At 31.5% G+C, this 25263-nt stretch overlaps 1 protein-coding gene across 1 annotated transcript in view; it reads right to left on the reverse strand.

The window, feature by feature from the left end:
• Positions 1 to 5179: 5179 nt before the first annotated feature.
• The window catches only part of LOC143084327 (apoptosis inhibitor 5-like), a 40517-nt gene continuing 20433 nt past the window's right edge, over positions 5180 to 25263 (reverse strand). The window contains exons 11-18 of the mRNA XM_076260738.1: positions 23473 to 23985; positions 20933 to 21127; positions 18851 to 19032; positions 17844 to 17937; positions 12517 to 12636; positions 9702 to 9736; positions 8577 to 8701; positions 5180 to 5317 (exon numbers count right to left, since the gene is read on the reverse strand). Coding sequence (XP_076116853.1) covers positions 5259 to 5317; positions 8577 to 8701; positions 9702 to 9736; positions 12517 to 12636; positions 17844 to 17937; positions 18851 to 19032; positions 20933 to 21127; positions 23473 to 23985 — 1323 coding nt within the window. The 3' untranslated portion in view covers positions 5180 to 5258. The remainder of the gene's footprint in view (positions 5318 to 8576; positions 8702 to 9701; positions 9737 to 12516; positions 12637 to 17843; positions 17938 to 18850; positions 19033 to 20932; positions 21128 to 23472; positions 23986 to 25263) is intronic.

Consider the following 25263-nt stretch of genomic DNA (forward strand, 5'->3'; position numbering starts at 1 on the left):
TTTTAAGCTGTATATAATATTTTTCTTTCTTTTTTTTGTAATTTTGAACATAAATCAGGCAGTTATTTTTCTCGTTTAAATTGATTATATTTTGTCATGTCAGGGCCTTTTTAAAGCTTGCTTTCCGGTATGGGTCTTGCTCATTGTTAAAGGATGTATGCTGACATTTGGATGTCTATAAATTGGTCACTTGTTTAAAGTTATCTTCTTGGCAGTTATTCCATATCTTTATGTTCTGCTTCACATGTTTAGAAATATTATAATAAACAGTTGCACCATGAGCGCATGATACGCCCATTGTCTTGTGTGGAAGTTTTATGCAATAATCATAAATAGTTTCTGAGAAAGTTTTCAGCAATTACCATTTATTGCTTTTGAGACACGGCGGGACATGTGAAACCCCCCCCCCCCCCACCCTGTTTTTTTTTTTTTTACAAATATCACTTAAATAAAATTTTGAATCAAACCAAAAAGTATACAGATCTTTAGATTAATATAACAAAGAAGTGTGTACAGTTTCAAGCAATAATCATAAATTGTTTTTGAGATACGGCGCGACATGTAAAAAAAAACCTCCCCTTTTTTACAAAATACTCAATAACTCAAAAATTAAATTTTGAGTCATCACTAAAAGTATACAGATCTTAAGATTAATATAACACAGAAGTGTGTAAAGTTTTAAGCAATAATCATAAATTGTTTTTGAGATACGGCACGACATGTAAAAAACCCCTCCCCCTTTTTTACAAAATACTCAATAACTCAAAAATGAAATTTTGAATCATCACCAAAAAGCATACAGATCTTTAGATTAATATAACAAAGAAGTGTGTAAAGTTTTAAGCAATAATCATAAATTGTTTTTGAGATACGGCGCGACATGTAAAAAACCCTCCCCCTTTTTTACAAAATACTCAATAACTCAAAAATGAAATTTTGAATTATCACCAAAAAGTATACAGATATTAAGATTAATATAACTAAGAAGTGTGTAAGCAATAATCAAGAATCGTTTTTGAGATACGGTGCGACATGTGAAAAAAACACACCCCTGTTTTAGTTACAAAGTGCCGCAACTCAAAAAGTTTAAATCTTATTTTCACCAAAAAGTATACAGATCATTTGACCATCATAAAAAACAACTATATTAAGTTTCATGAAATTCAGATAAGTCGTTCTCAAGTTACGGTGCGACATGACGGACGGACACAGGACATTCGTATACCATAATACGCCCCGTCATAATTTTGACGGGCTTATAAAAATGTGAATCTTGAAAATATATTTTGAAACAAATCAATGAAATTTCAGAGGTATTGCTGTCTTTACTTTCGTCAGTATAGAAAATAATGATATTGTTTAATGTACATTTACTACATACTGTTTTATCTGTATTGACATTCTATATTCTCTCCTTAAAGATATTAACTATTTTTCAAATTGATTGATTTATTCTCTTTAATCTAATATACATATTTACAACCAAAAATCCACAAGTTTTAAGTACAACATATATACCCAACAATGATTACATATATACAATGTACAGTTGAATGGTTTGTTTCCTTTCCATATTTGTTCATTGAAATAGAGATTGATTTCAAGATCATAGTGATACTTTCACGATTTTATCTGTTTTATTAATTTCATAAAAAGAGGAACCCTTTAGAAAAAGTAAAATTACTCTACAGTTAAGTGTCAACTAAAATGTATGACTAATCACATTAATAACTTACGTATGGCACATAGACACTAAAAATTCTAAAAAACATAGCCCGTTAGAATTATTTAAAAACAATATTTGAGCGTGCAAATAGCCATTTGCATTGACCTGCAGCCAAAAGATCTAAAAAAAACAAGAATGTGTCCTCAGTACACGAATGCCCCACTCGCACTATCATTTTCTATGTTCAGTGGACCGTGAAATTGGGGTACAATCTCTAATTTGGCATTAAAATTAGAAAGATCATATCATAGGGAACATGTGTACCAAGTTTGAAGTCGATTGGACTTCAACTTCATCAAAAAAAACTACCTCGACCAAAAACTTTAACCTGAAGCGGGACAGACAGACGAACGAACGGACGAACGGACAAACAGACGGACGGACGAACGGACGCACAGACCAGAAAACATAATGCCCCTCTACTATCGTAGGTGGGGCATAAAAATATAGCTCCTTTTCCCTATAAATTGCAGGTATATGACACATTAAAGTTTAATTATTTAAAAATAGACTTATAGCTATTTTTATTTTGAAAGTATAAAGCACATGATATGTGTTTAAATAAATTGTTTATCTATATAAAATGTAGTCTACATTCTGGTTTTTATTTTAAGGAATTAGGTTTACATGTAAATAACTGCACATGTCTAAAGCCATAATAAACCTGGTAAATCAAAACAAAATTTCAGATCGTATCATAATACACAAAAACAAATATAAAGTTATGCACAATATTTGTAAATGAGACATCAACCCTACCGTTATTGTTATGCATTAAAAAAGGAAGAAATATATCTAAAAGACAAACTAGATCAATCAACAAAAGACTAATACCTTCACAATATGCCATGCTCTAATTTGTCTTGGCAAGTTGTGGTGGGAAAAAGCATACAAAGATCCACATCTCACCAATAACTTCTTTTTACAACTCATCATTTTACATTTTTGATGGGCATTTTTATTTAAAGAGACTGCAATTAAATTATTTGTTCTTTAAATGGTATCCTAAGTCTGTTAACGACAGAATTGTGAAATTACAAACAATACAAAAAGAAATGGAAAAATGAAATGCAACAAATAATCAATTACAAATGTTAACATATTATCTACTAGTATATTGTAAGGGACATCAGTAATCTTGAATACTGAACACCAATATAAATACAACACATGATAACTTTCCAATAATGCTCTCTTTATGAATGTTAATACGATGTAGCTCTTTTAAAGCATAAATAAATATTATGACAGTTTGGTCATGTATCATTTTTATCAGTTTTAAAATTTCTTTAGGTTTTTAAGAAACTGGAGTACTTGCTAAGGACATAATTTTAATTTAGTAACTGTATCAGTTTATTTTCACAAACTGATCCACGCTTAAATAGATTGAATGTCGATTGTTGTTATTTTTAGACATTAAATATATATTTATATATATGTATATGTATATTTGTTAACTTGCACAATTCTTTTTTTGCAACCTTTGCATTGAAAGTCCAGCATGAATGAAATATGTCGACCTACACATGTAAGTTTAAATTCAATCATGTTTTTTTAAGAATGTGCAATTTCTCAATAATGAACTCCAAACTAAAAAAAAAGGCATAACAATTTTGAGTATGTTCTGTACGTCTATTTAAAAATTCTGCTATTATATATATATATAAACTTAAAACTTTCCACCATGCAAATTGGATTTTATTTGCAATCAACATAAAAAAAATTGCCAAAAAAACATTGATTGCAATAGCTTTTCTGATACTTTAAAGGTATTGCATTATCAATTAATATGATCAATGAGATACATCATGTCCATTGTAGAGGGTTGGCACAGGGGTTATCTTAACATATTGCCCTATCCAGTCGTGGTAAGGTGGTTACATTGAAATCCACAATAACTGTAGTTATCTATTGTAATTTCAATCATCTCAATCTACACATGCTACAGCACAGAGACTTCTAAAAATATGGTTGGGATGGAAGGTTCAGTTTAAAGAATATCATTATTTGATATTGATGTTGCTAATTATGTTCCCAAATCTTTTAAAACCATAAATATCTAAATATGAATCCACTTTCCAAAATATTGAGTTAAACTTGTGTGACATATATACCAAAATGAAAAAGAAAAGTATTAATTATTTTATTCAAAATTAACAATAAAATGAACAACAGCTTCTAAAAATGTGTGATTTCTAAACTTATTTCAAATACAATTATCAAAAGATGACTGTTTTCATAACTTGATCTTTTTCTATAACATTATGTACAACAACGCAAACAAAATAATGAAATAAAAAATCAAACTATGCAGAATCTATGAAGCAAATGTAATAACTTTCTCCAGACCGCTTTTCGCAACGTCTTCTTCCTTTTCAAAGGGAGGTAATTCCATAATTATCTGGCTGCAGTTGTTATCTCACCACAAATCAATCATTGTTTGTTAGGGTTAAACTTACCTCCAAATAAATAAAAATCATATCAGACATGCCTTGTAACTACTTTACCTGAATTCAGCCATCTCTAATGGAAACAATGTTATGTCATCGTACCCTGTAATTCAGGGGGATCAGTCATTTCCACTAAATTACTGTGGGTAGCTCCACTCAAATGTAACTTCAAAACTCAATATTTAAGATAAAAGATAATGAAATGACCAATCGGTTCCTTCTCATTTTGTGCCACTGTTTGAAAGTAGAAATGTTGTTGGTAGCCCACAAGATTCTGCTCCTTTTTGGAATTTTAACCCTTTTGCGCCCCTCCAACTATTGACAATTTGCCATGACAGAACTGGTCATTTGTAATGATCTCTTAAATTTCGTAAAAAGGTTATTATTTTGAGCAAAGATATAAAGATAAGTATTAACCCTTAATATTTTACTATACATCTCACAAACAGTCATATAATGAGAGGGGGAAAAATCTGTCAAATATTTAACGCGATAAACAAAGTTATGGAAAATTGGGCTCTTGTTTTTCTTCAATCAACCTTTTATCTATCAATACTGTCTTCTCTAATTTCAATATAAATCTTAAATCAAGTTGTTTATCACCCTTTCTCAATAACAACAGACAATATTTCAGGATGCTGAAAGCTGTAAATTCAGAATTTATTGCGTGCATTGATCATTGCAATTTGTCATTTTATACTAATTTTGTGATATTGAGAAAAATCCTGTTTAATTCATATATTGTTTTTAAAATGTGGGTTCAAATTACTGCGATTATTACCCAGGTGAAATTTTTCACAATAGTAAAAAACATCGTAATAATTTCTGAATTTAGTGATTTACTTCAATCAGTTAACATACCTTTTTTAAATAAAAGAATAGCTGGCAAACAGACATCTATCACTCTAACTGGAACGTCTTTGCAATGTCTATAGAATACATACCTCATTTATCTATCTCAATTATGAAGAAACTCCTATGTTTAGTTCATGTTAATTTCCTGAACTAAGAATATTTTGAATAATGTCATTAAAAAATATGAAATGTAAGAATTTAAAAACAATGATTGATTTATGGTCCTGTTAGTATCTTCTTCCACGGAATCCACGTCCACGTCCTCTACCTCGTCCACGACCTTGACCTGAAAAAACATTAAAGCTATGTCTGTAAATTACCATTGTAATACATCATAAAAGAATATATCTCTAATATCTCCAGCATTGCACATATTTTATCCATCAAAGGGAGATAACTTCTAATTCCTTATAAGTATTGTGTCATTTAGCTGCCATATCTACATACAAAGTATCTGAATACATTAGGCCAATTAAAATTAATTGATAGATTTTCATCGCCGCCCGCCTCTCTGAAATCTTCCTGCCCCAATTTTTTTAATTTTTTGAAAAAAATATGATTTCCGTATTTTGTTCATTTCCATTACTGGTAACCGTCGATAATTTCGTTTCATTTAAAACTTCCTGTTTCAAATTTCGGTTTTCGTATTTCTTAAGATTATTCTTATAAATGATTAAGTCGATATATTCTGCTGATCTATGATGACAACTTCATTTACCGAAAATACAGATTGATTACAAGACGGGCGTGAAATATGCGGGTTACGGTAATACGCTGCGTACAAGAACGGAAATCGCCGTATGTCACAAATTTTTGTGAGTAAAACACCTTGGATTTTTTTAAATTACACAATAACTTTGTGTCAAGAAATTTGGACTGTGAATGAAACCAAAAGCTTCGTGGAACACATTAGTACACAATTCATGACTTGAATAAAGAAATAGACACAAGCATGAACTTGTTAGATTGTTGGCCATATTTTGAGTTCAGAAAGTCGTCAAACATACGCATTTTTAATTTCTTAATTTATAGCAAGCCCTTAGATTTAGGTTAGCCATTCGTTTTTATGTAGACAAACAGCTAGCATCCTCTGTCCCATTACCCACGATAGAGTCATTAAACAACTATGTTCTACATTATAACTATATTTGCATCTTGCATATTAAGGACCAACCTAGTCCTACAACTGTTGTTGGAAGGCGTTCGAGAAAAAAGTTAAAATAGCCTTGCCAGACGTCATAATTATTTGGACTAGGACCAACCCTATTATTTCAACACTGTTTGAGTTCTCATTTTATTCTGTACTTCAGTCAGTTTAATTGAAGTCTGGAGCTGGCATGTCAGTTAACTGCTAGTAGTCTGTTGTTATTTATGTATTATTGTCATTTTGTTTATTTTCTTTGGTTACATCTTCTGACATCAGACTCGGACTTCTCTTGAACTGAATTTTAATGTGCGTATTGTTATGAGTTTATTTTTCTACATTAGCTAGAGGTATAGGGGAAGGGTTGAGATATCACAAACATGTTTAACCCCGCCGCATTTTTGCGCATGTCCCAAGTCAGGAGCCTCTGGCCTTTGTTAGTCTTGTTTTATTTTAATTTTAGTTTCTTGTGTACAATTTGGAAATTAGTATTACGCGTTCATTATCACTGAACTAGTATATATTTGTTTAGGGGCCAGCTGAAGGACGCCTCCGGGTGCGGAAATTTTTCGCTACATTGAAGACCTGTTGGTGACCTTCTGCTGTTGTTTTTTTCTATGGTCGGGTTGTTGTCTCTTTGGCACATTCCCCATTTCCATTCTCAATTTTATTATCATACTTGTGTTGCATACCAATGTATTTGCTTCATTTTAATAGGACAACAAAACATTGCTTAGAAAGCACAATTTTGGTGTAGGTAGTCCAACTGAAGAGAGCATTTCTCCAAGTGTCTTCTGTTTACTATAAAATAGGTTTCTAAAGCGGCAATTACATGTAGAACAGTGGTTTGCCAATCAGAGATGTATATTTACGAAATTTGAAAAAGAGGCACCATCATATGGAGTATATTTGTCTCAATTGATACATTACTCTAGAGTTAGCTCAAAGTACGTTGATTTTGTTGAACGAGGAATACTGCTTTCTCAAAAATTGCTAGGACAGGGCTATGAATCAATCAAATAAAGGTCATTACTCAAGAAATTTTATGGGCGCCATCCTGAGCTGATTGGCCATTATGACAAACGTGTGTCAGAAATCATATCTGACATTCTTCCGCAGTCATAACCTTCCATCAAAGAAATAATACGACGGGTGCGGGAAATGCTTACCCTTCCGGAGCACCTGATTTCGCTCCCGGTTTTTAGTGGAGTTCTTGTTGTTTCTTATTTATTATTTGTAACTGTAGATGTAAACGTCTTTTGGTTTTATGAGTCTTTGTTTACTCCTTGGTTTTGATTGTTATTGTCTTATACACGATACCTTATGAAATGTATTTACATGATATACGCTTATTATTACACTTGCATATATGAAAAACACGTGACAAGAAGGTTTCATGTGAATTAAATTTAAAAAATAAAATCATCCAACCCGCCCCATTTTTTTCAAAAACTCAGATGAAAATCTACTAATTAATTTTAGTTGGCCTTATTGTAATAGATACTTTAGTTGGATGCAGTCTGCTTCTAGTCCTTAGAAACCATATACTGTAAATGCAGAAATTATTGCAAGGTTTTTATCATTGCGAAATGAGACGTAAAGCAATATTTAAAACTCGCATTTTGAAAAACAGGATTTTTCTCAAAATCGTAAAAATTAAAATCACATTTAAGTCTTAAATAAATGCATTTGGTGTATTTACCTTCTTCTGATTGGTTAAAAGTATAACTGTTATTTTTAATGTTGTCAATTTTCATGGTGACACACCCACTCTGACGTTGTATATTCAAACGCCAACATGTCACGGTGTACATTGTTATTGTTAATATAAATAATATAGAATTTTTTTTATAATGAATGACAATAATTTATTTTGAAAATATTGAACCATAAAATAAATTGTTGTCTCTTCACATTTTACATAATCTGCTTGTGAAGAGTCAAAAATTAATTTAATGATTCAATAAATTAAAATAAATAATAGCCATTAGCCATTCATTGAATGACAAAATCGTAATAATAAATGCACGCAATAATTTCTGAACTTACAACTTAGAACAGATAATGTTAAAGGACAGAAGCCTCGTTTGATGTGTCTCTACTTTACAGTGAATGCTTCTTGGCTGATCTGATCAAACTCAACAAAACTTTCATATCCTGACATATGAATTTTTCAGCAAAATTCATTTATATTTGTGGGAACCAATTAGGGAAAAATTATATTTTCTTGGTTTTTCTAAAGTCTGCTGCATACAAGTCTATGGAAAATTTGTTCTTCGCTAAACATTTAAATTTGAGGTTCATATCTAACCACAATTCCACAAAAATTGGTAACTCCATGAAAAATAAAGAATTCACAGTAAAAACTGGCTATTTTACAGAACTGTCTCATCAATGTTACCTGCTTCATATGTGCCAGCTCGTTCACTGAACTTTCCACCAGGGGGTGAATATAACGTCACATCTTTTCTGGAATATTTCTTAGCACTGGAGCCATTGGAATCCAAAGATGTGCTTCGTTTTTGACTGAAAATAAAAAGAAGATACATAGCAATTTTACTACTTTGTGTCTTGATTTCTAAATGAGACAAAAACTTGGTCTGGACCAGCATCCCTGCATGTAATTGAATAAAGTTATATGGAGCAGAACACAATTGTTCCTTTCACTGATGCCATAACAAAATCTTCTTGTACTACAAGAGTTGTAAAATTTCAAACTACTGTAGAAATATTTATTTTCGTGGGGTTAAAACTTCGTGGTTTTGTCTGTTTATAAAATGTCATGGGGATTTAATTTCTTGCTTTCCAGTAAATGGAAGTGATACTATGTGTAGGTTAAATTGTTGAGGAGGTTTTAATTTCGTGGATATATTCTTTCCACAAAATAAAAAGAAATTAAATCCTCCACAAAAATGTCTGCTTTTACAGTATCAGCAAACAGATGTACACAAAGATACCAAGGCCATAAAAAAGATATGTTTGTAAGCCCTAACCCTACCTACCTAAAAAAAGAGCTGCCTACTCAAAATCTTTCATTGTCTTGTTGTGAAAAGTGGTTTTTTTTAATCGTATAGGCATGGAGACTAAAAACATTTGATGCTTTAATTTCTTTTTGAACAGGATTTATACAAATACTGTGAATTCAGTAATATTAGTTGGATACTATTTTAGTGGATTTTTTGGGTACAGGGAAACTTTGAAAATAAATGTTCAATGAATACAAATTTTTTATATGAATTTAAGAAGACTTTGCCAAAACCACTAATATGCAAGTTTTACTCAATCCTCGAAAATTGGTACCCACGAAAATAAATAAATTCACAGTTTACAAAAAACAAATTTGTAGTAGCTATATAGTCCATCAAGCATAAAGCTGATATAAAACTAACAGTGTATCATCTTGACATGAATTGTTTTCCACTGGACAATAATAATACTTCAATCAATCAATGTAAATTGTTTGTCATTCTAACAGTTACCGTTTAGTTTTGTTATTTCACACTAATCCTGTGGTAAAAGGACTTACCCTGTCTCAGCTGCTTTTGGCTCTGGTGCTTTTTTCTGAAATCAGAATTAAACATACGTTTATTATCAATCAGTCTTCATAACTTAGTTTCAAGAATGCGATACACACTTCATATGTTTATTTTTCTATTTTTACCGATCACAAGGCTGTTTGTTCTATGCTACTCAAATGTCTGTTATGTTGAACACAAATGTATTGTTATTGTTAATCTTTTGATATAAAAACAAACCCATTCTATAGAAAGTAGGTTCACTAGGTTTAATCTTCAATTTTCTGTGGTGTTTCTGTTAAATTAGGTTCACACAGTTCAATCTTTAATTTTCTGCGATGTTTCTGTTAAATTAAGTTCACACAGTTCAATCTTTAATTTTCTGCGATGTTTCTGTTCAATTAGGTTCACACAGTTCAATCTTTAATTTTCTGTGATTTTTCTGTTAAATTAACTTCACACAGTTCAATCTTTAATTTTCTGCGATGTTTCTGTTAAATTAAGTTCACACAGTTCAATCTTTAATTTTCTGCGATGTTTCTGTTAAATTAAGTTCACACAGTTCAATCTTTAATTTTCTGTGGTGTTTCTGTTAAACTAGGTTCACACAGCTCAATCTTTAATTTTCTGTGATTTTTCTGTTAAATTAAGTTCACACAGTTCAATCTTTAATTTTCTGCGATGTTTCTGTTAAATTAAGTTCACACAGTTCAATCTTTAATTTTCTGCGATGTTTCTGTTAAATTAAGTTCACACAGTTCAATCTTTAATTTTCTGTGATTTTTCTGTTAAATTAAGTTCACACAGTTCAATCTTTGATTTTCTGCGATGTTTCTGTTAAATTAAGTTCACACAGTTCAATCTTTAATTTTCTGCGATGTTTCTGTTAAATTAAGTTCACACAGTTCAATCTTTAATTTTCTGCGATGTTTCTGTTAAATTAATTTCACACAGTTCAATCTTTAATTTTCTGTGGTGTTTCTGTTAAACTAGGTTCACACAGCTCAATCTTTAATTTTCTGTGATTTTTCTGTTAAATTAAGTTCACACAGTTCAATCTTTGATTTTCTGCGATGTTTCTGTTAAATTAAGTTCACACAGTTCAATCTTTAATTTTCTGCGATGTTTCTGTTAAATTAAGTTCACACAGTTCAATCTTTAATTTTCTGCGATGTTTCTGTTAAATTAATTTCACACAGTTCAATCTTTAATTTTCTGTGGTGTTTCTGTTAAACTAGGTTCACACAGCTCAATCTTTAATTTTCTGTGATTTTTCTGTTAAATTAAGTTCACACAGTTCAATCTTTAATTTTCTGCGATGTTTCTGTTAAATTAAGTTCACACAGTTCAATCTTTAATTTTCTGCGATGTTTCTGTTAAATTAAGTTCACACAGTTCAATCTTTAATTTTCTGCAATTTTTCTGTTAAATTAAGTTCACACAGTTCAATCTTTAATTTTCTGCGATGTTTCTGTTAAATTAAGTTCATACAGTTCAATCTTTAATTTTCTGTGGTGTTTCTGTTAAATTAGGTTCACACAGTTCAATCTTTAATTTTCTGTGGTGTTTCTGTTAAATTAGGTTCACACAGTTCAATCTTTAATTTTCTGTGGTGTTTCTGTTAAATTAGGTTCACACAGTTCAATCTTTAATTTTCTGTGATGGGTTTACCCAATCTTAAATTTTCTGTGGTGTTTTCTGTTTAAACATTTTAAAGGGTTTACAGTTTAAAAGTGAATTTTCTGTAACAAAAAAACCAACACTTCATAAATATAACATCACTAACAGTTTCCATGACATCATAAACATAACAACACTTTGTTTCTTCGACTGCATAAACATAACAACACTTACCGTTCCCTTGGCTGCATAAATATAACAACATTTGCTGTTTCCATGACATCATACCAAACATCACAAACAGTTTTAAAGACATTAACATAACACCATTTACAGTTTTCATGACATAGTATACAAACTGCATTAGTAACCACTAAAAGTTTCAATGGCTTCATTCACATGCACTGTATCTACAAGTTTCCTAGAAAACACTTACCACTGAGTTTAGTATGACCTTATTACCATGACAACACCATTGAACCTGAACATTTCCAACACATAACTCTAAAGACATTATTTACATCAAAATGACACTTACCATCAGCAGATATCATGACTATATAATCATGACAACACTTACCACTAAAGGTTTCATTGACTATATAATCATGACATCACTTACAACTAAGGTTTTCATGACTATATAACCAAGACAACACCTACCACTAAAGGTTTCAATGACTATATAACCATGACAAACACCTACCACTAAAGGTTTCCATGACTATATAATCATGACAACACTTACAACTAAAGGTTTCCATTACTATATAACCATGACAACACTTACCACTAAAGGTTTCAATGACTATATAACCATGACAACACTTAACACTAAGGTTTTCATGACTATATAATCATGACAACACCTACCACTAAAGGTTTCAATGACTATATAACCATGACAACACTTACCACTAAGGTTTTCATGACTATATAATCATGACAACACCTACCACTAAAGGTTTTCATGAATTTTACCATGACAACACTTACCACTCAAGGTTTCTATGACTATATAATCATGACAACACTTACCATCAGCAGATTTCATGACTAAATAACCATGACAACACTTACCACTAAAGGTTTCCATGACTAAAGAAACCATGACAACACTTAACAATGAAGGTTCCATGACCATATAACTATGACAACACTTACCATCAGCAGATTTCATGACTATATAACCATGACAACACTTACCACTAAAGGTTTCCATGATGGTATAATGGGTGTTTTATAAGATGGTGGATTATGAAATAAATCTTTTATCAAAGAATTTATGTTTGATGTTATCTTTAATGCTACCACTTTGATTTTATTCTGAAAGAGAAACAAATAACAATAAATATATTGAACAGATTATGTGCAGATTATAATATGAGGTGCATCTTTAGCTTTGTGAATAAACCCATGCTCTAAATCCAATAAAATGTGTTAGCACATGTGTATATTGACTACTGCAGAATAATGAATTTTATCAAATTAACATGCATTTGAAATATTTATTTAATTTAAAACACTTCCAAACGCTTAAATGATGCAAGTGTTGTTACTTATTCATTTATCATGACTGTAATGTGGTACAGTTAGAAATTGACATATTTGACCTAAATACTACAACCGTTCATGCTGGCTGTTCAAACTCCTCCCTATGAAAAATCACATTGCCAGTCGTTTGCTTGTTTACAAACAAAAAAGGGAGGTTCATGGAAGAGCATACACAAATGCTATACACTTATAAACATCAGACATAGAAATAACATTAATTGTCCTAATCAGAATCGAAAAAAATGATGCAAGCTATACTTTATTGTAGTTTTAACATGGGTAGGCATTATATTCATGTTATTTTAGCCCTCACTAACGCTCGAGCAAAAATAATCATGAATATAATGCCTACCCAAGTTAAAACACACAAAAATTTGATTCCACGCAAATTTCCCTACATATTCCACGATTTATCAAAACTAGAAAGTTTTAAATATTATACTGTTAATCATATATGGTCTTTTGTTCGTTTCAACAGATCAAAAGAATGAGCAAACTTAATTAAAATCTCTGTTTTCACAATAATTAAACCAACAAAGTATGTCTGTCATACAACGTTACCACAACAATCAGATGCTAATTAGTGATGAGCTAATGTGTTGATATATGTCATAATCCAAACAAAAGGCATTTAATGTTAAAACATAATAAAGATAATTACTTTTACAAGGATATTTTTATATCTCTATCGATCAAAATCTTCAATCTTCAGTATGCCCCAATGTGGATATACTTTCTTTTTGGTAATTACTTGTATATATCTGTTATTGATTAACTGTCACTCAATCAATCCTGTGTTACTTTCATCAATAACAATGCGATATAATACTTGTTACAGTACCCTTCAAGAGTACCAACTCTCCCACACCCTACACCGAGGAAAATGTCGGAGCCACTCCGAAAAAATCCGATATTCCTCCCAAAATGTTGGGAGGAATTTGGGAGTAATCTCTCCCAAAATCAGGTAAATGTTTATTGTGATAACGAGCTCACTCTCTACACCGAGGAATTAATTGCCCTTATCCTACTTTGATCTCTACCGGCACAAGACTGAATGGGTAATTGGATTACCCAGGTAAAGGTTGAAGTAATAAAGAATTATATTTCTGGTCTACTGTACCAGTTTAAGTGTCAAACAGGTGTATAATTTTAAATGTCTTTTATACTTATTAAATTTCATTTGTGGTAATAAAAACTAAAGTCAAAATATTTTCGTATTTTTTGTTAGCCAATCTAAAAATATCTTAACCTTAATGTACTTGCTTTAAAAATAACCAATTATAAAATATAGCGGAATATGTGAAAAACAAAATATTCTACTTCAAAGTTAAAGTCTTTATTTAAAAATTATAAGTCTAAAAGTTTTATATATGCAAGTAAAAAGGAAAATTTATTCACCATTCATTAGACAAAATAATAGCCCCGTAATAATTGTGTAAATCTACGGCATTTTCTTTTTACGATTATCTAATTACTGGAATGAATAAAAGATTTAAAAGCAAAATGTTGTTGTTAATTCTTTCAATTGTATTTAAGTTTTATAAAAAATGAAAACTACTTAATTTTGACCTCGATGTCTTCACCAGTAAATTAATATTTTATTTACGAAATGAGCATACTTGTGTAAAAATAACCGGAAACTTTCACTAAATTAATCTGAGCAGTTAAATAAAATTACGTGTTTGAAAGTTTTGTATATATTCAAGTAAAAAGGAAAATATTATTCACCATTCGTTATGCTCAACAATTACGGCATTTACGTTTTACGATTTGTTGGCAGTACAGCAGAATAATAATTACGGTTACAACAGGAATACTTCCAGCTGCATTAATTCGTCTTTGTATAATATTAACTTTCGCACAATGAATGTAAATTTGTGTATTTTCAACAAAAGATTTTAAAAACAATTATTTGCCGTGCGAAGACAATTCCACGATACACATCTCAGTTATCAACAGTTTGGGTTGAACTTGAACTTGACTTACTTAACAATGTTAAATGCTAAAAATAGTTAACATCAATGTTATCCACAGCACGAGTTTTTTAAAGTGCGGGAAAAAATATCGCGTACTAGTAAACTCAGGTGACCTTTCTAGCCGACCGTGGGAAAGTCCATTCAAGGTTTCTAAAGTTGCAGAACGACATTTTTGTGCAATCGTATTGAGGCTCCAGAAGGTCCTTTTACAATTGATTTATCGGGAAAATATAATTCTTATCCGAATAAACGAGAACACATTTTTAACTATTTGAATTTTAATGTTTTATCTTTCAAAAAAGAAAGTACATTAGTTATACGTCCATGGTCAATAATATAAATTCACAGTTGGTGATGTATTAATTGAAATTATGATGGAAATTGTCCGGGATGATTGATTGTATTCAAATGACAATAATCATGATAATACGATAAAGAAATGCCAATTGTAGGCGATTGGGAAATTTTGAAAATAAAATGATGACTGATTTAACTGGCATAGAATATTATGATGGGCAATTATGAGGTTTGATAAATTTTAATAATAATTAAAGGATTAGTGACTATCGGATAGCGATAAGCGGATTACTTATCATCACAACTTTTAACATCTTTTGTAAATGTAAAATGATTGAGCGTCATAAACTTGTCAAACACCGGTAGAATTATAGTACATTTATTATATAATTAATGTGAAAATATTTTTCACTTTCCAAATTCAAATGACGAAATTGATATAAATACTTTCGTCAATTTGAAAACCGTTCCGTAAAATGCGAAAATGACGAGCACTATCAATATCACTTGAAATTATTTCCTTTGTTCAACAGAGTTGTCATTTTACAGTTTCTGTTCGTAATTTGAATTATTCAAGTCTGTATAAATGTACCGAGGTGGTGAAACATCATATTTTACATTGCTCAATAAATTAAGTTTACTTGATGATCCGATGACTCGGGTTACCGAAAAAACAACATGATTTTATTACCCAGTTGATTTTTAAATAATGAACAATTAATGCGCTGATATTGCTTATTGAATAAGTTATAAAAGAAACTAATTGTGGGAAAATCGTCCTTGCTGAAAGAACACAATGTATGACCTGACCGGACTGTAATAGAAACACAAAATAACAAGTATTTTTTTCATACTTTTTCGTATGTACGTTCTATTTTAAAGATAATGGCATTAGACACAAACATAAAAGATAATAATTATCTTATTCTAAATGATATTGTCACATCTTTATCTGTCAAAGAAAGGAAAACATTTGTTCAATTTTTAATACCGTGATTTTAAAGCACACCTGTGCAACCAAGATCGATTAAATGTTCAAAGGTAAATTATCTGGGTAATCCAATTATGTTGTCACGCGTCGTTAATTTGAAGTACATCCGATGGGCAATAAACCAATTAACAGCCACGCGGTGTTGGGAGAGAATTTTTGGAGGATTTTAGGAGTGAAATCCGTGGTACTCTGTGTGATTCCGAGAAACACGGAAATCGGAGAAAAAAGTTATCGAATCGATATTTTTGAAGAGTACTGTATATTTTCATGTGTATTTTCTCATTCAGCGAAAAATTATACACAGTGAAAATTTAACATGCCCATTTTGTATTGAAATCGCGAAAAAAAGCAGATGCTAAAAAATAAACAGATATACGGTATTAGTTTCTTCTGTATTTTTTTGGTACAGGGATGTTTATATTCTTTGCTATGATATTTTTTTGGTACAGTGAATTAAGGGATAATAAAATTGAGAATGGAAATGGGGAATGTGCCAAAGAGACAACAACCCGACCATAGAGCAGACAACAGCAGAAGGTCACCAACAGGTCTTCAATGCAACGAGAGGGAGTTGGCTTCTCAGTTTCAAAATAATTGACTTATCAAAACACTAGCATATATTTGGGACAACATCCCTAATGCGCCTCGAAATGAGGAACTCAAAAGTCACGTGTAAAGAAAAAATCCCTGTGTAGTGATATTGGACATGTTTCTATTTTTAACAAATGACTGAACTTAATTATTAGTGGTGATTAGGAAAGTAGAGGAACATAGAATAAATGTGTAAAAACTATGGAGCTATTGAATGTGTTCAAAGTATTAAATTTTCAAAGAACTTATTGTGTTAAAAAGGGAATATTTTACCACAAGGAGCCGCATCACAAAAGGATGTTCGGGGTTTGCTAATTTACGGAAAAAGTAATCTCACTTCGTATCCCGAAAATTTAACCACATATGTGAAAATGTCACAGCTTCGGAACGAGCTATCATACATATCCAAGTTTACGATATGGACTGAGCTACAGGAAAAAACGTTACCATTACCGCCTATGTAAAAACAATTAAAGATATTGAGCCATTTGAAGGGGATTAATAAAGGAATCAAAAGAGCAAAAAATATATATAGATCACCCTGCTTGTTTTAGATATATTAGCGATTGAAATTTTGGAATGAAAATGTTCTCTCTTGACTTTTCATAGCTTTAATCATTGACAAGTTTAACATGTTTAAGTCCTCAAAATCTATCAAAAAATAATTCAAAATTTATAAGACTTTAACAGACAGCTCATCATTATGCATGTAAAAGAATTATAAAAAGAAAAATGGGGGTCACTGGGCAAAATTTGTTAAGGCAATCAATGGATAAAACCAGAGGATTCCGAAAATATGACCAAAATTCCAAAACACAACAAGCAAACTTCCTTAAGGTGGTACCCAACACTTTTACTAAAATTAATTCGGCTCGTTTAATTTTCATAAGATTTGGTCAAAGTATTTTACTTTGACCCTTTAACAAAAATATAAAAATTTCAAAAATTTTGAACCAACTGTTTTGTTAGAAAAATTACACTGGTTATATAGTAGTTTGACAAACACCAATTTTGATCATTGAGAAGCTTAATATTCCTTTTACAACACAACGTAATTAAAACGTTAAGATGACTTTACAGAGTTATCTCCCTGTAGTGTTAGGTACCTGTAGAATGTAACTAACCTCATCTGTTTTTAAAGCTTCACCTGCCTTTCCTTGTAACGCCTGTCGTAACTGTTTAATATAAATCTGTACACCTCTGGCAAAATACTGTAATCTGAAAAAAAACATTCCAATGAGACACTTATTCTTAGCTTTTATCTACACCATTTATATAATGAAGACTCAATAATTCCCTATATCCTTGGTACAACATTAGAACAAACTTATATTCACTTGATCAAAACTCTTCAGATTGAAAGTCAGCACATAAGCAATCAAGAATAAAGAAAAGTTCACTACTCAGTTTCAAAATAATAAGCTTTTCACAACACTAGTATATATTGATCATGTTGATAGGGGTTCAATAAAGGCACCAAAAAAGCAAAACAAATATACAGGTAAATGTGCTAGTTTTCAAGATATGGGCCATTGAACTTTTGGCGGGAAAGTGTTCTCTCTTGACTTTTCATAGCTTAATCATTGACAAGTTAAAGTTCTCAAAAACTATTAAAAAATAACAAAGATTTTATAAAACTTTACAGGTGACTTATAATTACACATATATAAGATTTATAAAAAGAAAAATGGTGGTAAATAGGCAAATATTTTTTAAGGCATTCCAATGGATAAAACCAGAGGATTTCGAAAAATCTGACAAAAATCCCAAAACATCATTAAGAAAGTTTTCAATGATCACTTAATACTTTGGATTTTTTTCGACTTTAATGATAAATCCAAAGAAATAAGAAAGTGGGTCATTCCGGGTTAAAATGTCCCAATGCAGGAGATTCCATACTCAGAAATTTAGTTATTTGTGTGAGGGACTCCCATTTAAAACTTGAGGATTGTTGGGTATGATTTAGACATTTAAACGATCATTCAGTAAAAATTTCATTGAAATTGGTTCAGTATATTAAGAGAAACACCTGACAACTACAGAACTCCAAGTGATGGCGAGAGAATTATAACACTTTCAAGACCCTGTGGACAAAGATAGATCCTTTATTTGTATGAAATGTTAATTTTACCTTAACTTAAAGTCTTTTAACCTGTCTGCATTTGCTTCATCTGCCAGAAAACCTGGTAACTTCCTGCCAAGCTGATGGAAAGCTAACATTAAACATTCTACGGTAGAAAACTGGAACTTAGGTTCTTCCTCACTGCTACTCAGATTATCATTCTCCTCTGCTGGGGGCACTGGCATATAACTCTATAAAGAAAAATAATCAGATTATCATTCTCCTCTGCTGGGGGCACTGGCATATAACTCTATAAAGAAAAATAATCAGATTATCATAAAGAAAATCATAACACTCCAAATGGCAAATGATAAAATATGTATATTTGGAAAGACAGAAATGTTGGTTTTTTTTTAAAGCTAAAGCAATAAAATAAACAATTGAATCCACAGAGTCCTGAAGCTCAATTTTATCAAATTTTTAGTTGGATTCTGTTGGCTTGTAGAGAGGAATTTTACAAGCCAGAAAGCAATTTTACAAGCCATAGATGTAATACTTGTGGTTAAACATAAACTGAATAATTATTGTGTACAATTTGGAAATTAGTATGGCGTTCATTATCACTGAACTAGTATATATTTGTTTAGGGGCCAGCTGAAGGACGCCTCCAGATGCCGTAATTTCTCGCTACATTGAAGACCTGTTGATGACCTTCTGCTGTTGTCTGCTCTATGGTCGGGTTGTTGTCTCTTTGACACATTCCCCATTTCCATTCTCAATTTTATTAACCTATTAAGCCTAGTACAATTTTGGATGCAATACAAGTTGATGCAAAATAAATAAAAGAAGAAGTAACTGAGCACATGATTATAATATGTAAAAATACTTTATCATTTGTTTATGGACAGGCAGAAGGATAGATGGACGGAAGGTAAAACTTAATTTGCCAAAATTGCCAAGGAATTGGCCTTGCAAAAATCAAAATCTAACATACAAGATTTTGATAGCATTATTATTGAATTTATTCTAACACCATTTTGATTTTTCAACTATCACAATTATATCAAATTTGTAAGGGTTCCACGGAACCTTTTCTCTCGATCGCCTATTTTTGCTGTTAATCACACACTCAACAAAAATGATGAAAAAAATCAATAAAAATATTCCTCTTGATACTATCTTGTCAAAAGCTTCTGTCCAAGTTTGGTAAAAATCCAGGCAAGTTTAAGAATATTGTTTTAAAAACTTTTACTACAGACTGTATGTAATGTTAACTGGAAGAAAAACTAATGTCTATTCATAAGTAAAATACAAAAAAATTGGAATTTTATTTTTACAAAATTTACTTCCGATACTATATATCTTATGATCATAAACAAGCTTCTGTCTAAGTTTGGACAAATCCAGGATAGTTTAAGAAAGTTATAAAAAAATTAAAAACTTTAACCACAGAGTGAATGTAATGGTTCCTGACTTTGTTGCGGGGCCATTAAAATTTACTCATGGATACTATCTTATTAACATAAACAAGCTTCTGTCCAAGTTTGGTAGAAATCCAGGATAGTTCAAGAAAGTTATTAAAATTTCAAAAACTTTAACCACAGAGTGAATATTTGTGAAGGCTGCAGACGACACCAACAAAGCCAACGGAATGTAGGATCACTATGACTCGCTTTTTCATTTGAAGTCGAAGGTTCAACAAAAATGCACAAAAACTTTTTTTCCTTTATGGATTGATGTCTACTTAATACACACCATGCCTCTTCTTTTCATAGTATTGTAGCTCTGTCAAATAAATAGATCACTTAAGGTGGTACCTAACACTACAGGGAAATCAGCAGAACGTTTTAATGACGTTGTGTTGTTAAGGGAATATTAAGCTTCTCAATGATCAAAATAAGTTTTTGTCAAACTACTATATAACCAGTGTAATTTTTCTGATTAAACGGTTGGTTCATTTTTTTTGAAATTTTTATATATTTGTCAAAGGGTCAAAGTAAATACTTTTGACAAAATTTTAAGAAAATTAAACGAGCCAGATAAGGTGTTGGGTACCACCTTAAGTTAGAAAATAAATGTTGCATCATTAATTGGAACAAAAATTAGATAAACACGAAGAAATAAAATACTTTACAATATTGTCCAACTTACAATAAGACATTTGTATAGATTATCCAATCTGTTTTCTAACTTGTCCAAGTCTCCAGCAAACTCTGAGATCTCACTAAACAGTTTTAACATCTCTAACTGTGCATCTACTCCGTCATCAGGACTGGCTAGTTTACTGATCACAGGTAAAACATTATCACATATATACCCTACAAACGCTTTAGAATGCACATTTTTCTACAAATAGAAATAAAACTGATTTTGTTATATAGACACAGAGTCTTACAAAAAAAAGATTCAGTATATTCAGTTTTGCTCATTATTGAAGGCTTGACAGTAACCCGTAGTCATTTGGTCTCTGGTCGAGAGTTAAACTCTTTGGCAATCATACCACATCTTCTTATTTTTATATTAAAAGCCTTAGCTTGTTTGTACTTACATAAAAGGCCCTCTCCTAACATACTTTAATCTGATGTTCAGTAGTTGTCCTTTGTTGATGTTGTTCAAAAGTGTTTCTGGTTTTTCTTTTTTATATAGATATGACCATTGGTTTTCCAGTTTGAATGGTGATACACTAGTATTTTTGGGACCCTTTATAGTGTACTGTTTTGTGTGAGTCAAGGCTCTGAATCGATCAGTTGAAGACGGTACTTTGACCTATAATGGTTTACTTTTATAAATTGTGACTTGGATGGAGAGTTGTCTCATTGGCACTCATACCACATCTTCTTGTATCTACTGTGGATTCATTTATTTTCGTGGGTACCAATTTTCTTGGAGGAAAACTTACAAATTCATGGATATCTAATTTCATGGTTTTGGCAAAGTATACACTCATTCCTTTAGAAAATTTGTAATTTGTTGAAGAGGGTGATAAAGGGGGACCCTGAACACGGAAACACGTGAAATCGTTGCACGGAATGTAAATTTCGGAAAAAACGAAGCACGAGAAATAAATTGTAAGTATTAATGGAAAAAGTTAAATAAGTTATTAATCAGCCATTCTTGGAAATCATATAGTCATTATATAATTGATATGATGACCATGCATTGACCTTTAAGCTTCCGCTAGTTGCAACTGATTTGAAAGAAACAATTTATTCATAATAATTCATTTGATAGCAATTTTAAATATTCTGCGGACACATATTTTAAAACAATCTCCGGACTGACTTTGAATTTAGTCCCGGTTTCATTCTTAACCAAATGCAGGACAAGCACTAGAAATTAAGAGTACCGACACGAAACACAGAAAATTAAAGAACCTTAGTGAGCACGCTCACATACCCCACGTCCCCACATTGTCATTGGAGAAATTAAATAAGTATAAGAAAAAATACTGAATAATAATTTCCTGTCAATATACACATCTACATAGTATGTCCTTATTATCTACAAAATTTCATGAAATTCTGTGTGTTTTCAGAGAAGTTGAGATGACAAACTGTTGCAGAAGTACATTGAAGCAAATAAGTTCAAAGGGGCATAACTCCTAGAAAAAAAAATTGTATCGCAATTTCCCGTCGATATGCACAACTACATAGTATGTCCTTATTATCTGAAAAGGTTTCGTGAAATTCTGTAGTGTGGTTTGAGAGGAGTTGCGATGACAAACTGTTGCAGTAGTACATTAAAGTAAATAAGTTCAAAGGGGCGTAACTCCTAGAAAAAAAATTGAATCGCAATTTCCTATCGATATGCACAACTACATAGTATGTCCTTATTATCTGAAAAGGTTTCATGAAATTCTGTTGTGTGGTTTGAGAGGAGTTGCGATGACAAACTGTTGCAGTAGTACATTAAAGTAAATAAGTTCAAAGTAGCGTAACTCCTAGAAAAAAAATTGAATCGCAATTTCCCGTCGATATGCACAACTACATAGTATGTCCTTATTATCTGAAAAGGTTACGTGAAATTCTGTTGTGTGGTTTGAGAGGAGTTGCGATGACAAACTGTTGCAGTAGTACATTAAAGTAAATAAGTTCAAAGGGGCGTAACTCCTAGAAAAAAAATTGAATCGCAATTTCCTATCGATATGCACAACTACATAGTATGTCCTTATTATCTGAAAAGGTTTCGTGAAATTCTGTTGTGTGGTTTGAGAGGAGTTGCGATGACAAACTGTTGCAGTAGTACATTAAAGTAAATAAGTTCTAAGGGGCGTAACTCCTAGAAAAAAAATTGAATCGCAATTTCCCGTCGATATGCACAACTACATAGTATGTCCTTATTATCTGAAAAGGTTTCGTGAAATTCTGTTGTGTGGTTTGAGAGGAGTTGCGATGACAAGAAACAGGACTGACGGACGGATGGGTCAAAAACATTATACCCTCCGCAACAGTTGGGTATAATAAATAAAGGAGAACATGAAGCATGCACGTCGAACCAAACACGAGAAAACGAGAAATAAAACGTTAAAACATGAAAACACGTGAAATAAAAAGGCCGAAAACGTTGCACAAAAATAACCCTTTACCACCCTCATTGAACATTTGAATTCGTGGTTCTCCTGAACCAACGAAATCGAAGAAAATTGGTATCCAACGAATATAAATAAATCCACAGTATCTAATATTACTCACTGAAAACAAAGGTGCTGCTTGTTTTATACAATGAATCAATCGATCAACACAGTCTGTATCTTCAGCCTGTAATATAAAATATGTCAGAGTTATACAATGAATCAATCGATCAACACAGTCTGTATCTTCAGCCTGTAATATAAAATATGTCAGAGTTATACAATGAATCAATCGATCAACACAGTCTGTATCTTCAGCCTGTAATATAAAATATGTCAGAGTTATACAATGAATCAATCGATCAACACAGTCTGTATCTTCAGCCTGTAATATAAAACATGTCAGAGTTATACAATGAATCAATCGATCAACACAGTCTGTATCTTCAGCCTGTAATATAAAATATGTCAGAGTTATACAATGAATCAATCGATCAACACAGTCTGTATCTTCAGCCTGTAATATAAAATGTGTCAGAGTTATACAATGAATCAATCGATCAACACAGTCTGTATCTTCAGCCTGTAATATAAAATAAGTCAGAGTTATACAATGAATCAATCGATCAACACAGTCTGTATCTTCAGCCTGTAATATAAAATATGTCAGAGTTATACAATGAATCAATCGATCAACACAGTCTGTATCTTCAGCCTGTAATATAAAATATGTCAGAGTTATACAATGAATCAATCGATCAACACAGTCGTATCTTCAGCCTGTAATATAAAATATGTCAGAGTTATACAATGGATCAATCGATCAACACAGTCTGTATCTTCAGCCTGTAATATAAAATATGTCAAGAGTTATACAATGAATCAATCGATCAACACAGTCTGTATCTTCAGCCTGTAATATAAAATATGTCAAGAGTTATACAATGAATCAATCGATCAACACAGTCTGTATCTTCAGCCTGTAATATAAAATATGTCAAGAGTTATACAATGAATCAATCGATCAACACAGTCTGTATCTTCAGCCTGTAATATAAAATATGTCAGAGTTATACAATGAATCAATCGATCAACACAGTCTGTATCTTCAGCCTGTAATATAAAACATGTCAGAGTTATACAATGAATCAATCGATCAACACAGTCTGTATCTTCAGCCTGTAATATAAAATATGTCAGAGTTATACAATGAATCAATCGATCAACACAGTCTGTATCTTCAGCCTGTAATATAAAATATGTCAGAGTTATACAATGAATCAATCGATCAACACAGTCTGTATCTTCAGCCTGTAATATAAAATATGTCAGAGTTATACAATGAATCAATCGATCAACACAGTCTGTATCTTCAGCCTGTAATATAAAATATGTCAGAGTTATACAATGAATCAATCGATCAACACAGTCTGTATCTTCAGCCTGTAATATAAAATATGTCAGAGTTATACAATGAATCAATCGATCAACACAGTCTGTATCTTCAGCCTGTAATATAAAATATGTCAAGAGTTATACAATGAATCAATCGATCAACACAGTCTGTATCTTCAGCCTGTAATATAAAATATGTCAGAGTTATACAATGAATCAATCGATCAACACAGTCTGTATCTTCAGCCTGTAATATAAAATATGTCAGAGTTATACAATGAATCAATCGATCAACACAGTCTGTATCTTCAGCCTGTAATATAAAATATGTCAGAGTTATACAATGATCAATCGATCAACACAGTCTGTATCTTCAGCCTGTAATATAAAATATGTCCAGAGTTATACAATGAATCAATCGATCAACACAGTCTGTATCTTCAGCCTGTAATATAAAATATGTCAAGAGTTATACAATGAATCAATCGATCAACACAGTCTGTATCTTCAGCCTGTA

Source organism: Mytilus galloprovincialis, chromosome 7 (genome assembly GCF_965363235.1).
Source record: "Mytilus galloprovincialis chromosome 7, xbMytGall1.hap1.1, whole genome shotgun sequence".
Lineage (NCBI taxonomy): Eukaryota > Metazoa > Mollusca > Bivalvia > Mytilida > Mytilidae > Mytilus > Mytilus galloprovincialis.